The sequence below is a fragment of the Dictyostelium purpureum genome, assembly GCF_000190715.1.
Source record: "Dictyostelium purpureum unplaced genomic scaffold DICPUscaffold_88, whole genome shotgun sequence".
Lineage (NCBI taxonomy): Eukaryota > Evosea > Eumycetozoa > Dictyosteliales > Dictyosteliaceae > Dictyostelium > Dictyostelium purpureum.
Window position 1 is genome coordinate 45,597 of NW_003519425.1, and position 16,440 is coordinate 62,036.

The 16,440-nt window shown below is 27.2% G+C and overlaps 5 protein-coding genes across 5 annotated transcripts; 4 read left to right on the forward strand and 1 right to left on the reverse strand.

Moving 5' to 3' along the window:
• Positions 1-236: 236 nt before the first annotated feature.
• On the reverse strand, positions 237-937 carry DICPUDRAFT_91841 (uncharacterized protein). The gene has a single exon (XM_003287043.1). It carries the CDS (start codon positions 920-922, stop codon positions 284-286), a length of 639 nt encoding a protein of 212 aa, XP_003287091.1. The 5' UTR covers positions 923-937; the 3' UTR covers positions 237-283.
• Positions 938-1,478: 541 nt separating this feature from the next.
• DICPUDRAFT_151148 (uncharacterized protein) lies at positions 1,479-3,539 on the forward strand (the record flags this gene model as incomplete). The annotated part of the gene is made up of 2 exons (XM_003287029.1): positions 1,479-2,567; positions 2,685-3,539. 2 exons carry the CDS (start codon positions 1,479-1,481, stop codon positions 3,537-3,539), a joined length of 1,944 nt encoding a protein of 647 aa, XP_003287077.1.
• A 1,167-nt stretch (positions 3,540-4,706) lies between these two features.
• On the forward strand, positions 4,707-6,089 carry DICPUDRAFT_91843 (uncharacterized protein). Its single transcript, XM_003287030.1, has 3 exons — positions 4,707-4,918; positions 4,993-5,186; positions 5,258-6,089. The coding sequence occupies exons 1-3, from the start codon at positions 4,759-4,761 to the stop codon at positions 5,945-5,947; spliced, it is 1,044 nt and encodes a 347-aa protein (XP_003287078.1). The 5' UTR covers positions 4,707-4,758; the 3' UTR covers positions 5,948-6,089.
• Positions 6,090-7,310: 1,221 nt separating this feature from the next.
• On the forward strand, positions 7,311-8,645 carry DICPUDRAFT_31953 (uncharacterized protein; the record flags this gene model as incomplete). The annotated part of the gene is made up of 1 exon (XM_003287031.1): positions 7,311-8,645. One exon carries the CDS (start codon positions 7,311-7,313, stop codon positions 8,643-8,645), a length of 1,335 nt encoding a protein of 444 aa, XP_003287079.1.
• Positions 8,646-9,074: 429 nt separating this feature from the next.
• Positions 9,075-16,437, forward strand: DICPUDRAFT_151152 (uncharacterized protein; the record flags this gene model as incomplete). Its single annotated transcript, XM_003287032.1, has 3 exons — positions 9,075-9,658; positions 9,740-10,339; positions 10,416-16,437. The coding sequence occupies 3 exons, from the start codon at positions 9,075-9,077 to the stop codon at positions 16,435-16,437; spliced, it is 7,206 nt and encodes a 2,401-aa protein (XP_003287080.1).
• Between the last annotated feature and the right edge of the window lie 3 nt (positions 16,438-16,440).

A 16,440-nucleotide genomic window follows, 5' to 3' on the forward strand; every position in this document is an offset into this window, starting at 1 on the left:
TCATCAAAAACAATAATCTGGGGTTGGAATTTGATACCTTGATTTTTAATTCAATTTGATCTTCTTGGTGATATTAATATCAAATTATAAGGCACAATTATAGTATTTGTTTTATATTATATTTACTTTTAATTAATTTAAAACATTTTACTGATTAATTTAAAGCATTTGCTTTTAATTATCTTTTTAAAAAAAAAAAAAAAAAAAAAAATTTATATTATAACCTTGAATAAATTAAAATAAGAAATATAGGGATTGTATTAAAAGTTTTTTATTATTTTTTTTAATCACTCATAAGTTTGATAGTTATAGGATCAGTGGATTTGGATGTAGATTTAACTATTTTATATATTAATAATATAAAATAATTTAAAATTGAAATACCAATGCCAATTGTATTGGAAATATAGATTGGTTGGTTTGATAGAGACGACTTTAGTACGGTTTTGCATAGTTTTAGAGAGGGGTTTGGATCATCCATACAATCTTTATACGGCTCGGAATAACCACAACAACCTAAAATTGATTGATACTTTTGAATATTTTTTAAATTGTAAAATGAATTGTTTTGATTTTGACTTTGGTTTTGTATATGATTATTCCATTGGACAGGATCAATAGATTCTATGATTTTTGTACCATTGTTATTTTCATAGAGGAGCATTTTTACATCTAAAAATAGTAAAAAACAATCCAATATAGAAAATATAATTACCATTCTAATTAATAATGTTTCTACATTTATATTTTTTTTTACAAATGCTTCTATTAAATGTAAAATAAACACCAAATGATAAAATATAGTAATACATGAAATTAAAAGAGTTAATATAAAAAAAACTTTAATATAGCCATCATTATTACTATCAAAATATATTAGTTTATGGTATGATAGCAATGGTTTGAGTACATAAAATACCATAAAAATTTTATAAATCTAAATATAAAAAAAAACATATGAAATTTAATTAGCAAGCCCAGAATATAATATTTTTTATAATAAAGGTAATACCCACTAAACAAAATAACCATACTGTAATAAAAAATATAATAGCTGTGGGAATACTTTTTGGTTTTTCCTTTTTCATTATTATTTTTAAAAAACTTTCCTTTTACCCTATTATATATAGTTTTGAAAATTAATCATATGTTTTCCCAAAAAAAAAAAAAAAAAAAAAAAAAAAAAAAAAAAAAAAAAAAAAAAATAGAAACCCCCACCCCACACTAAATATTATTTATTTAATAAAATAAATAACATTATCTAAACACCATAATTATAAAAAAATACTAAAATAAAAAAAAAAACTTAAATAAATAAATTTCCTTTTAAAAAGATATTTTATATGAATTTTTTTATAATAAAAAATTAATATCTTTTTATTTTTTTTTTTGTTTTATTTTTTTTTATTTTATTTTTTTAAATTTATTATTTTTTAATTTATTTTTTATTTTTTTTAATTTTTAATTATTTAAATATAATGGATAATAATAATGACAGCAATAATTTAATAATTTATAATTTATATAAAAAAGTTTTTTCAAATATTTATTTATCAACTCGAATATTTAAATATGTCAAAAAGCTAAATTTTAATCATTTTTTAAAAAATCTTTTAAAACTTTTTCCTAAAACTGCTGTAAATGATAAAAAAGCATTAAAAGAAAGATTCAAGTCATCTTTCTATCAACTAGATACAATACCATTTTCAAAGATTATTGAATTTAAACTAGGCAATGTTTTCAGAGATAGGTTAAAGGCTAAAACAATTAATTTTATTGGTATTTCCCCAGAGTTTAGTTTTGATCAATTTTCATCATTTATTGAAGCATCAAAAATAACAAAAAAAGAACAAGAAGAGTTTTACAATTTAAATAATTATTTTTATAAAAGTAAAAATAAAAAAACCTTTTTAAAAGATATTGACAAGTTTGACCTATTCGAATCATTGGTTCATTATAATTTTTTAACCCTATTAGAGCTCATTTACAATGATCATAAAGAAAATATAGAAACAGAAAGACAGTACTATAACAGAATCCAAAAAGAAAGAGCAGAGGACCCAACCTTTAAACCAAGCTATGGTCATAGAGATATTACCCCTGCCGATCAAGGATATCAAGCCAATGTCAAATCACCATTTTTTATATTTTTCAATAAACCTCTAATTATGGCCGCTTTCCAAAAAAGCTCTGTAGAAGTTTTAAGATTTTTAAATAAAATAGGAGTGGACTTTTATCAATGCGAAAAAAATCTATTGTTTTGGGCAATTAAAAGTAACAATCCAAATAGAAAGGTTGAGTACCTTTTGGACGAACTAAACTATTGTGTACCGACTCTCTATAGTGGTGTCTATGATGGGTTTTACAGAAATCTTTTAAAACTTGACTATAAAAATTACAAAAGACTTCACAAAATGGGTTCACCTCTTTTATTCTCATTTTCATCATATGATTATTCAAATTATAGCAGAGCAGATTTTAAATTCAAATTAAACTTGACTAAACTGGGTCTTCATTCTCATGCCATTTATTATAAATCAGAAGAGTTAATGCTTGCTTTAAAACTGGTAAATCAACTTATAAAATATGACAATAATAAAACTGAAGAGAATAAAATTACACCTCAATTAATTCAAATAATTAAATATAAAATAAAAAATAAATATAGCTTTAATCATTCACAGCAACAACAACAACAACAACAACAACAACAACAACAACAGCAACAACAACAACAACTACAAACATATTTACATGGTTTATATAATACGATAGGCAGTTTCTTTATTACCAAAAATTATAAACATGAAGAAAACAACAATAGTAATGATGATATCAATATAATAACAGATGGATTTATTAATGGCAATTTAAAAGAATTATTAGAAATAGACTATGACAATTTCAATTTGGAAAGAGAAATTGAAAGAATTTTCTTTCTTAGGCTCTTCAATCGAAAACCATTTTGCAATGACGACTTCATTTCAGGTTATGTAAACTTCTTAGCAAGGTACAAAGAATACAAATCAGTATTAATATTACTCAGTTTAACACCAACACATCGTGAAAATATAGTAAAAGAAATATATCTTAGCATCCTCAAAACCGATTCGACTGATTTTTATGCTTATGCAGCAGATAATAAAATTTTATGTACACTTACAAACGACATGCTTTACACTTTTTCCTCACCATTTTGCTACTTTGATCCAATAAAAATAGAATTTTATTTAGAAACTCTATTGATTCTCAAAATTCACCAAGATAATTATTATAAAAAATTTATTTCATTTTTATTGGAGAGCAATTCAGTGGGAAAGAAATTTTTACAAACAATTATAAAACCAATTAAACAATTCAATGAAAAAAAGTCAATAACAAGATTTTCAGGAGCAGATTTAACTTTAGAATTAATCAATGCATATCTTTTAAAAAATAGAAACAGTTCTTTAGAAATTAAAACCCTAAAATTAAAAATAGAATCACAAGGGGATGATATCGACTCTTATATAGATTATCTTTTAAAAATAAATATATAAAAAATTAATAAATATTTAAAAAACTGTTAGATATCTCGGATACTAACATATTATTAATAATTAATAACGTTCGAAAAAATTACAAATTTTTATGTCGGTAAAAACCGAGCAAGCTTTTCTCATAATAATTTTATAATTAAGCATAATAAAAAAAAAAAAAAAAAAAAAAAAGTGTAATCTTATTTAAAGGTTTAAAAATATTATTGAGTGTTTCTCTCTTTATTATTTTAGTTGATTCTTATTATGCTTAATTAATAGTTTTATACAAGGTTTTTTTAATAATTATATTTAGTTTAATTTATTCGATAGCTAGTTTTAGGTATGAAGGTTTATAATTTATATGTTTAATCTTTAGTATCATATATATAGAAGTACTTGAAGATTATTACAAAAACTCCCTCACATTTTTTCTATAATATTTAATAATTTTTTTATTTTTTTATTTTTTTTATTTTTTTTATTTTTTTTATTTATTTATTTATTACTTTTTACAATTTACTGTCAAACTAAAAAAAAATTACTGTCAAATTAAAATTAAATTATTAGAAATAATATTAATAATAGTATCAATAAAAAAAGATTTACAATCACCCTGGTGGTGAATTTAATTTTTTCCAATTTTATTTATGATGTTTTCAAACTTATTTATTTATTAAATAATACAACCACCAAAACACATAAAAATTAGAAACACACCAATATAACCACCTTTTATTTTTTATTTTTTATTTTTTATTTTTTATTTTTTATTTTTTATTTTTTATTTTTTATTTTTTATTTTTTATTATTTTAATTATTATTTAAATATAAAGGGAAATAGAATTAACAACACACCTGTATCTATGATCATAAATAAAAGTAATTTAAATTAAATAAATTTATATATCCTAAAAAAGGTTTTAGTGTTTTATTTTTTTTATTTTTTTTTATTTTTTTTTTTTGGTGCATGTTTGGGGGTTATAATATCATATGTTTTTTGACTATTTGATAGTATTGGATCTGTTTTTGTTGTGTGGGTATGTGTGTTATTATTATTAAAAATAGTAAATCTGTTATTATTAGAAAATTATTTTTTTTATTTTCAATTTAATTTTATTTTAATTTAATTTTTTTGTTTTTATTTATTTATTATTTATTATCATAAAAAAAAAATTATAAATTCATTTTATTCATTATATTTTGTTATAAATATATTATAATATAAATTATAATAAAAAAAATGAAATATTTAATAGTATTTATTATTTGTTTTTCTCTATTGCTTTTAAGAGGAGATGCATTCTCACATTTTGAAACAATAGATGACAGCGCATATACAACCGATGAAGGTTTTGAACACCATCATTGCTGGCACAAAGGATTTGACGGTTATAATACAGGTATGTATTATTAAAGTAATCTATTTATTTTTAAAAAAATATATTAAAAAAAAAATTTATTTTAAAAATTTTAGAATTTGCTCTTTCTAGTTTTAATACTTACTATCCAACACCAAAAGGAATTATACCAGCCTCTTTTTATGAAGGTGGTGTAATTGATGTTAGTCTAAAAAAACAAATGATGTATGTACATTTTGGAGTTGTTGCTAAAAAAGAAGATGGTAGTAGTCTTGTATTTGCAGGAAGATTATATACCTATGGTGAAAATGTAAGTTTTTAATTCATTTATCTGTATTTCATAAATAAAATAAACAATTTTTTAATTATTATTTACATTAGTCTACACAATATGTTATAATGAATGGTTCATCAACATGCTATGCTATGCCTCTTCAATATCCATTCCCAAAGGAGTGGCCAAAAGTAAAAAAAGTAGGCTCCACAGTATTAGGTGATGTAGAAGTAGATGTTATTATAATGAAAAATAATAATATGACAGGATATAATATGACTAGACAATGCTCTTTAATTAGAAAAGGCTCATGTGCACCATTGTCATCAAATATTGGAAATGCAGATAAAAATGAATTAGGTTTTTCATTAATGAATTTCTACCGTTATGAAGGCAAACCCAACTTAACAAAGATTCAATTACCACAAGAATGTTATGGTGTAACCCCATCCGATGAAGTATTCCAACCAACTCAATTCGATGATGATGATGAACTATCGTTCTTTGCCAATCAAGAAGATGAACAATTTGAAGAAACTGATGATGTAACCAACCAAGATGAGCCACAAGAACAAACATTTGGAATTCACAAAAATCTTGACATTAATAATAATAACCATCACAATAGACACCATCGTCCACACCCACATCATCGTCGTCCACATGGTCACCCACACGGTCACCCACACGGTCGTCATCCACACCATGGACACCACCCATACCATCCACACCACATTACTAAAGATGGGGAATTTATTTATTATCCACATGCTGCTGATCTTGTTTTAATTCATTAAACTCAATTAATATCCCAAATAATAAATAGTATATATAAATAAAATATCTCTTTATCTTATAATTATATCTAGATAATCATATTATATTTCAATTAATAATATTATTATAAATAAAAAAATAAAAATACAAAAAAATATATATAAAAAAAAATATTAACATTGACATAGAAACCATACTTTTTTACATGTTTTTTTGGTAGTATTAGTTATACTACTACTTTTAAATTTAACGACAAAAAAAATATTACTTGGTGGGTATACAAAAAAAATGAAAAAATTAAAGTGGGGTTTTATTTTTAGATTATTTTACCATATATTCTCATATTAAGATATGTAAAAAGAATTTAAATCTAATTTAGTACCAAAAATTACAAAAAATATTGTTAATTATTTTTTTTATAAATATTATTATTTTTTTTATTTTTTTTATTTTTATTTTTGTTTAATCTGTGTATTTTATTTTTTTTTAAAAAGGAAAAAGGCAATATATGGTATTTTAAAATTAGATATTAACATAATTGATAACACCATAAAATAATTAATTTAGAATTATAAATAAAAAAAAAAAAATAAAAAAAAAATAAAAAAAAATAAAAAAAAATAAAAAAAATAAAAAAAATAAAAAAATATATATTTTAAATATTTATTTATTTCATTTTTAGAAATCAAAGAAATTTCATTATTATTCTATTTTATGGGTTCGGGAACCTGGTATAAATATAGAATTTAATTGTATAAAATAAATAAATTAAAATAAAATTAAAAAAATTATAAATAAAAATATTTTTTGTGTATTAAAAAAAAAATAAAAAAAAATAACTCTAACCGATTATATAAAAAACCAAAAAAAAAAAAAAAAATCATTTTATATAAACGAATAAACAGAATAAACAAATATCAATAAACAGTAAATATATATTTTAACAAATAATTAAAAATGATACAAGAGTAACTATATTTATAAATAATAAAAATAATAAAAATATGTAATTTAAAAAAATAAATATTTATTAATTTTATTAATAATTATAATTATTATAATAATAGAAAAAATGAAACCTTATTTTGGAAGGTGTTTAGAAATATTTATTTAAATAATTTAATATTTTCAAATTTGTATAATAGTGAAATATATGTTGATGCCATCAATATGAAGGTTGTACCAGAGATACCAAGACATTTAAACAATATAAAGTTTAGCACATCCAGTGGTTATTGCAATTGGTTTATAAAGAATTTAATATTTAATGACCAAAGTACCGACTCAAATATTAAACTAAAGAAACTTATCAAAGATGATGGATTACATAATTTTAATTTTCTCTCAAAGTTTAGAATTGATTCAATTACTTTCGACAATAGTATGGAAATAGAAACTTTAACTAGACTAGAAGACGACGGTGTCACTGAATATCAAGTTGAAGAATGGTTGCCAGTCCAACATATTAAAGAAATAGAATTAAGTGCATCAAATAACAAACCAATTGAAAAAAACCAATTACCAGGATATACCAAATCTATTAATTTAATCACGCATACCCAACCCGAAAACATTCCATCATCTGTTAGAAATTTAAAAATTAGAGAATTTGATGAAGATCTCACCCAAGAAAAGATACCCAGCAATATATCCTCTTTACATTTAGGTGAATATTATGACAAACCAATTACTGCCTCAATGATACCACCTAACATTACACACTTGAACCTAGGATGGCGTTTCTCTGCTGATCTATCTGAAGAAATGCTACCAGCAACAGTTAAATCTCTAGTTTTAGGTGAAACCTTTAATACCCCATTCAAGAAAAATAGCATTCCCAATTCATTAAAAATATTAGAGGTAGGTGCAAACTTTTCCGAGTTTCAATCACTAATTCATTTACCAGAATCAATTGAAACATTTATATTTGGTGATAATTTTAATAGAAGTTTAGAAAGCAATTTTAAATTACCCAAAACTATAAAAACTTTAATCTTTGGTAAACAATTTAATCACCCAATTCCAAACGGTATATTAGAAAATGAAGATGGTCTAGAAACTTTAAAACTTGGCAGTTCTTTTGCACAACCTTTGACAATAGACAACGTACCATCAAGTGTAAAACATTTAGAAGCCCCCAATAGAGCCCAGCAATATGTCTCTGAAGAAATTTTCAACAAATATTATTCATTAAAAGCATGTTTGGATAACAAAGATCCATCAAAAAAAGGTCATTTAGAAATAGGGGATGCTCATAAAAAATATCTTTTTGACAAAGGCTTAAAACTTGTAATCCCACCATCTATCAACAGTCTTACACTACACAATGATGCATTTTTAAAGAAACATAATATTCCAAGATCAATTAAATATTTAACTTTTGGTTCAGATTTTATAAATACAGATAATTTAACTCAGGAAATTGATGGCGCAAATATTCAAGAACCTCAAGCAGCCGCCAATGCAATTTCAAATTTTGATAAAAGATTTTTCATTAGAGCCAGAGATATCCCAAAAACCACCACCCACATTTCTATTAACTCCCCCCATATAGTTTTAGATTTTATACCATCCCATATCACCCATTTCAAAACTTCAAAAAATTATTTCCAACAAATCAATATTTTAAAAAATAATAATAATTTAAAATCTTTAAAAATTAAATTATTAAATTTAAATTATATAATTCATGATGAATTAAGACCATTACAAAAATAATATATAAATAATAAATAATTTAAACAATAATTATTTCCCAACCATTTCATCTTTTTTTTTATTTTTTTTTTGATTATCAAAAATATCTTTTTTTTTTAAAAGAAAAATATTGGAAAAAAACTCTATTTTTGTTTTTTTAAATAATTTTTTAATTTTTTTTTCTTTTTTTTTTTTTATAAATTAAATTTTTTCTCATTTTAACTTTTTTTTTTTTTTTTTCTTTCCCATTGAATAAATATTTAATTTTATCTGTATATATAGTTATAATATAATTTAATATTATCTATAGTTTATCAATTATTTATAAATATATACACTTCAATTTCATTGAAAAAAAATTAAATATTACATAATTCAAAAATTGTAAATTAATATTTTTTAGTTGTTTAGTTTTTATTTTCACAAGTTTTTTTTTTATTATTATTTCAAATGTCAAGTGTTTTAAGAGGCGGTCCAATTAGAGGCAGAGGTGGCAGAGGCGGCAGAGGTGGTAGGGGTGGTAGAACTCCACTTGAACGTCCAGGTGCAAGATCAGATGCTTCGCAATCTTCTAAAAAAACATTCAAACCCTTCAACAATAATAATAACAACGAAAACGAAAACGAAAACGAAAATGAAAGATCAAACAAAAAACAATCAACATTTTTAAGCGAATTAAAGAAATCACCAATTGCTTTGTTAGGTAGTGAAGAGCTTAGAGAATTAAAATTAAAGCTTATCAATATTGTATCAGCTTCATTAATCAAAGAACCAAGAGTTAATCATCTCACTCCAACATTGGAAACAATTATGTCATGTGTTTATACACTTTCATACTATGACCCAGAGTTTGTTTTAAAACTCATCCTTTACACTCGTGATGAATTGGGTATTCGTACTGTAGCAAACTATATGATTTGTTTAGCATCACTCTTCCCAACAACTCAACCATTTTTAAAAAAGTATTTCAAACACTTAATTAGAATCCCATCTGATTGGTTAGAATTACCAACTATTCTTTCAAAATTAACAGAGTAAGTTTTATATATATATTATTTAAATTAATATTAATTGAATCATATACTAATATTTTTTTAATTTTATTTTATTTTTAGAACCAATAACATTCCAAAATCATTAAGAAATGTAATGGTTGAAAAATTCAAAGATTTTGATACCTATCAATTAGGAAAGTATAATACTGAAGGTAAAATTAAAAGAAAGAGAAAGAAGTTAAAGGAATTAATTAAAAGCAATCCAGACCAAAAGGATGATTTAATCAGCAAATCTCAAGCCAACCAAACTGCATCATTAAAGAACTTGATTAGAGTACTTCATATCTCTGAACCAGTATCTAGTGTCATGTCTATTCTTGGCAAGAAATATCCATTAACCTATGAAGAGTGGATTAAAAATAAACTTCCAGGTACCTTTGAACCAGAGCGTGCTGGTAAAAGAATGAAATTACCAGTCCCAGAAACTTGGGAGACCTTAGTATCAGCCAAAGGTAACAACTCTGCTACTTGGGAAGAATTAATGCAACACAATAAACTTCCATTCATGGCAATGTTAAGAAATCTTCGTAATATGATGATTACTGGTGTACCTGCTTCAGTCCATAAGCAAATTATTTCAAAATTAACCAATGAACAAACCATTGCAAATTCAAAACAATTTCCATTAAGATTTTTAGCTGCCTATGATGCAATTCCAAAGTAAGTTTTAAATTAAATGATTATATTTAATAATAAAAATATATATTAATATTATTTTATTTTATTTTTTATTTAGGGATGTTGAAGAATTAAAAACTTGGTCCACACAAAAGAAAACTAAAATTCAATATTATCCACCAGCAGATTTATTAAAAACTTACAGAGAAGCTTTAGACACTGCAGTTAAATTATCAACAATTCACAATGTTAAACCAATTCGTGGTAATACTGTCGTATTCTGCTATGTAACCAGTGATAGTAATAGCGAACAATGTAAATCAAATACCTCTGGTAAATACTCAATGTTAGAATCATCTATTCTTTTAAGTTTAATGTGCAAATATGTCTGTGAAGAATGTGACCTCTATTTGGTTGGTTATAAACCAGATGAATCAGAACAAACCTATTTCAAAGTTCAAGAACTCCAAAGTGATTCAATTTTAGAAAACATGAAATCTATTAAATCTATGATCTCAAGAGTTTTCATGGATCACAAGACCCTTAATCCTCCAGATTTCCCAACCAATGTTATCATTGACCAATTCCTTTTACCAAAAGCTAAAGTTGATAATATTTTAATTCTTAACCACAAAACTGTAGAATTAGATTCAGAACCAAGTAAAAGAAATATTTTAAGCAAATATCGTCAAGATGTTAATCCAGAATTATTATTTGTAAATATCAATTTATCTGGACAAGCTTCATTAAATGCCTCCGCATCCACAGAGTCTGAAAGACATCAAAACGATGTTTACATTAGTGGTTTCAGTGATTCAATTCTTAAATTTATTGCTGAGCGTGGTGGTACAGATCAACAACTTCAATATATTGAAAAGATTGATGAAATCAAAAAGATTCAAGATGTAAAGAAAACAAATCAAGCTGCTGCTTCTGTAGTTGCCACAACTGATGAAAAGAAAGAACAATCATCAGCATCAGCATCAGCATCATTATTAACTCAAAAAGAAAAACCATGGAGAAATGCTAAAGTTTTTATTTCATCTACTTTCTTGGATATGCAAGGTGAAAGAGATATGTTAGTTAAAAGAGTTTTCCCAGAACTCAGAGCCAAATGCTTAAAACATAGAATTCATCTCACTGAAGTTGATTTACGTTGGGGTATTACCGAAGAAGATGCTCAAAAGAATAGATCTGTCGATTTATGTTTAGATGAAGTCGATCGTTGTCGTCCATTTTTCATTGGTCTTTTAGGTGAACGTTATGGTTGGGTACCAAAAAAAGAACAAATCCCCAGCGATCCAAAATATGATTGGATTAGAGAACTTCCATCATTAAGATCAATGACAGAGTTAGAAATTCTTCATGCTTGTTTCAATAAAAACAAACCATCTTCAGCTCCATTAATCTATATTAGAGATCCATCATTCAACCAACAAGTACCAAAAGAATTCAAAGACCAATTCGATAGTGAAGATCGTAGTAGCGCTGAAAAATTAAATGCATTAAAACTTAAAATTGGAAAAGAAAATTCAGGTGCTAAATATTCCCACTATAGCGCCAGATGGGGTGGATTAAATGGTGATGGTAAGCCAGTAGCTGGTGATCTCTATGAATTATGTGAAAAGATTCAAAGTGATCTTTGGGAAACACTTGTAAGTACCTATAATCTCAGTACTGGAGGTAAGCCTGAGTGGTTGAATTGTTACAACGATTCAAACCAAGATGCTGAATTTGATCCATTCGAATACGAATTAAACCAACACCAAATCTATTCAGACTTAAAGTGCAAAAATTTCGTTGGCCGTAAAGATGAAATCAATTCACTTTTCAAATTCTGTGACATTACACGTCCTTTCCTTTCAAGTCGTGTATCTAAACTCCAATTCAATAAATCAAATACCCTCCTTGTTACCGGTAAACCAGGTTGTGGTAAATCAGCTCTTGTCTCATACTTTACCAATAAAGCCTTACCAGAGTTCTACCAAAAGAACAAACAAAGCAAACACATTATCATCTCACACTATATTGGTTCCACCAGTGACTCAATCGATATTAGAAAGACCTTAACAATGATTTGTAATCAAACTAACATCAAACTAGGTCTTGGTGAAAACTTTAATGCCAACATAGAGATCTCTGAATTAAAGATTACATTTGCACAATTCTTAAAGAAAGCAGCATTAAAAGCCTCACAAAACTCTCAAAAGGTATTATTACTTATCGATGGTCTCGATCAATTAGATAAAAAGAACCGTGCCCATACTTTAGATTGGTTACCAATTGCATCACCAATTAAAATCATCATTTCAACTCTTGATGGTGATCATACACTCAGTGTTCTTCGTCGTAGAAAGACCCCACCAACCGAAATCTCAATTGCTCCAATGGAAATGAAAGATCGTCATTTATTGGTTAAATCCAAATTTGATGACTTTAGAAAGAAACTCGATGAATCTGCTGGTAATAATCAAATGTCATTACTTTTAAACAAGTCTGATGCCAACAATCCACTTTATTTAGTATTAGCTTGTGAAGAGCTCCGTTACTTTGGTCAATTCGAAAATCTTACTGACAAGATTAAAGGTTTAGCTCCTACTCTTACCAAACTCTTTGATGACATTTTGGATCGTCTTGAATCTGAATTTGGAAAACAATTAATCGCTACTATTTTAGGTTCAATCGCTTGCTCCCGTATTCCACTCTTTGAAGATGATTTACTTCAAATCTTAGCCAGACCCGAAGTTAAAGGTGAAGTACAATTCCCAATTGCATTATGGTCAAGAATCTATCGTGGTATTTCATCATTATTAGTCGAATCATTCGAAGATAAAGAATCCAACTCAATCGACAGAGGTTTAGAATTTTTCCACAATCAACTTAAATTAGCCGTATTCAAGAGATACCACTCTCTCAGCGATTCCTCAACTCGTATCCATAAGTTATTAGCAAACTACTACTTGACAAAAGCAGACCCAGAAGCAGATAAACATTGGAATGGCTCCGAAGCTTTAGCATTCTCTGAATTACCATATCATTTAACTAAAGCAAGACTTTTCAATCAATTAGAAGATACCCTTTGCAACATCAAATTTGTTGAAAAGAAATGTAGATTTGGACTTACTTTTGAATTGATTTCCGATTACCTCGAAATTACTGGTGATGATTTACCAGAAAAAGAAAAGAACAGTTTAAACGCCCCATCTCGTTTAATTAAAAACAAAGATCTTCTCGAACACATTAAAGATTTTTGTGATTTTGTTTCTTCCAACACCCATATTTTATCAAAGTCACCAGAACTTACTTTCCAACAAGCCTACAACCAACCAAATACCTCCTATTGTCATAAAGTTGCTTCACAAAATATTTTCTCATCCTCAAGCTGGATCGAATGGGTCAATAAACCACAACACAAAGATAATTGTAAACAAACCATCACTGGTTTAGAAAATGGTGCTACTGCTGTCGCATATAGTCGTGATGGTAGTTTAATTGCATCTGCTGGTAAAGATTCAATTATTCATATTTATAAAGCATCAAATGGTTCTGAAGTTTTAACTTTAGTTGGTCATTCAAACTGGATATCATGCTTCTCGTTCAGTGATGATAACAAGACCTTAGCCTCCTCCTCATGGGATGAAACTGTTATCATTTGGGATCTTGTTGTCGGTAATCAAATTCATCAATTCAAAGACCATAAACGTGCTGTTAATTATTTAGAATTCTCACCAACCAATAACAACTTATTAATGTCATGTGCATGGGACAGCTCAATTATCATTTTCAATACCTATGATAAAAATATCTTTAGAATCTTTAGATCTGCTCATTCTAAACCAGTCAATAGTTGCAGCTGGTCACCAGATGGTTCAATGATTGCTTCATCTGCATGGGATGGCACTGTTAAAATTTGGAACCCACATGATACAATCGCTAAAAATCGTTTGCTTCATGTTATTGATCAATCTCTTGTTTATGGTTCAATTAAATCATGTAAATTCTCTTCAAATTCTAAACAAATCTATGCCACAACTATGAAGAACGATGTTTTGCTATTCGACATACAATCACAAAAATTAGTATCAATTCTTGGTAGTCACTCCAAATCAGTAAACCACTGTGCTTTATCCAAAGATGGTAACTATCTTATCACTGGTTCAGATGATGCTACAATTAAAGTATGGTCCTCACAATTAGGTAAAGAACTTTCAAGCCATCATCTTTCAAATGATTTCTGGGCTAATTGTATGGCATTCCATCCAACTAAACCAATTTTAGCTGTTGGTGCTACCGACTGTACTGTTAGACTCTATGATGTATCAAGTAATACTATATATCGTGAAATCGCCAAATTCCATGGTCATACTCGTTCCATTACAAGCATCAGCTTCTCTATTAGTGGTAATTTAATTGCCTCAACATCTGAAGATCTTTCTATCAAAGTTTGGAATATCGAGTCACAAAAAGCTGAATATGCTATCGAAAAAGCCCACAATGACCCAATTAACTGTGTAGCATTTAGTCCAAAGAATGAACATCTATTAATCTCATGCTCTGACGATTATAGCACCAAAGTATGGTTAAGAGGAAACCCTGTCGTTACACTCTCAACTGAAGGCTCAACCAATACCATTAAACACTGTACCTTCTCGCCAGATGGAAAATACATTGCAACAGTATCCCGTGATTGCACAATCGGACTTTATTTAGCAGAAAGCTATAAACTTTTAAATAGACTCAGAGGTCATACCGATTGGATCAACTTTTGCACTTTCTCACCAGATTCAAAGAAATTAGTCTCTGGTGGCTGGGATTTCAATATTCGTGTATGGAACGTCAGAACTCAAAAAGAAACCTTATGTCTTAAAGGTCATACTAGCTCCATCGAAAAAGCTTTCTTTACCGCAGATCAAAAGTATATTATCAGTTGCAGCTTTGATGGCTCTGTTAGAGTTTGGGATTCTGAATTTGGTAGTGAAATTACAACACTCCACCATGCATCTCGTATCAGCGATGTTGTTGATTCAAAGGACAATTCTGGTAGAATCTTTTCTTCCTCCGATGATGGTATCATTAAATCATGGTACCCAGTATCTGGTTCATGTTTAGCTACATTTGCTGGTCATTCTGGTGCCGTTAATATGGTTGATATTAAACCATCAAGCAGTGGCTCAGGTTTTGGTGGTTTCTCCTCATTCTCATCATCAAGCAAATCAGACAGTGCTCAATCCTTGTCATTTGCATCTGCCTCAAGCGATGGTACAGTTAAACTTTGGGAATTTAACTCTTCTAAAAATCTTTTATCTGCCCACAAAGGTCCAATCAATAAATGTGTATTTTCAAAGTGCGGTAACTATATTGCATCAGCTGGTCAAGACTCTGTATTAAATATTTGGGACTCCACAACCCTTGTAAATCTTAGAACCTTAATTTTAGACTCACCAGTTACTGCATGCACTTTTGATCCACAAGGCCTATTATTTATTGGTTTACAAAATGGTACCTTTAATATATATAATAAAACATGGGACTCAGTTATTCATTCAGGTTTTTCAGAAAGTAAGATTTCATATGCATCATCAAGTGTAGCTAATATTTTTGCATTCTCAACTTGGGAAAATGTAGTTTTCATTGTCAATTTGGAAACCAAATCCAAAACACCATTAATGGAATTCGAGGATTGGGTAGAGGTTGTAGAATTTTCAAGTAAAGGTAGTGTTTCAGCTGCAGGAACAAGAACAAAGGATTTAGCAGTTTTTGATCCACAATCAGGAAAACATTCATACAAAAACGCCTCTAGCTATACTACCTCGCTTTCATTCTCACCAAATGAAACCCAATTAGCCATAGGTTCATTTGATGGCTCTGTACAACTCTTAAACTCTGAAACAGAAAAATTTGTTAGAATTCTCACCGCCCAAACTTCATCAATTACTGGTTTAAGATTTTTAGATTCAGACCGTCTCGTTTCAGTATCAAGCGATCGTTCATTAGTAGTATGGAATTTCAAACTCTCTGCCATTGAAAATGAATTCATTCATAATTCACCAATCACCTCATTGGATATCCACCAAAATAATATTATCACATCCGATACAAATGGTAATATTTATTTCTTAAAATATCATAAAAAAAATTAAATT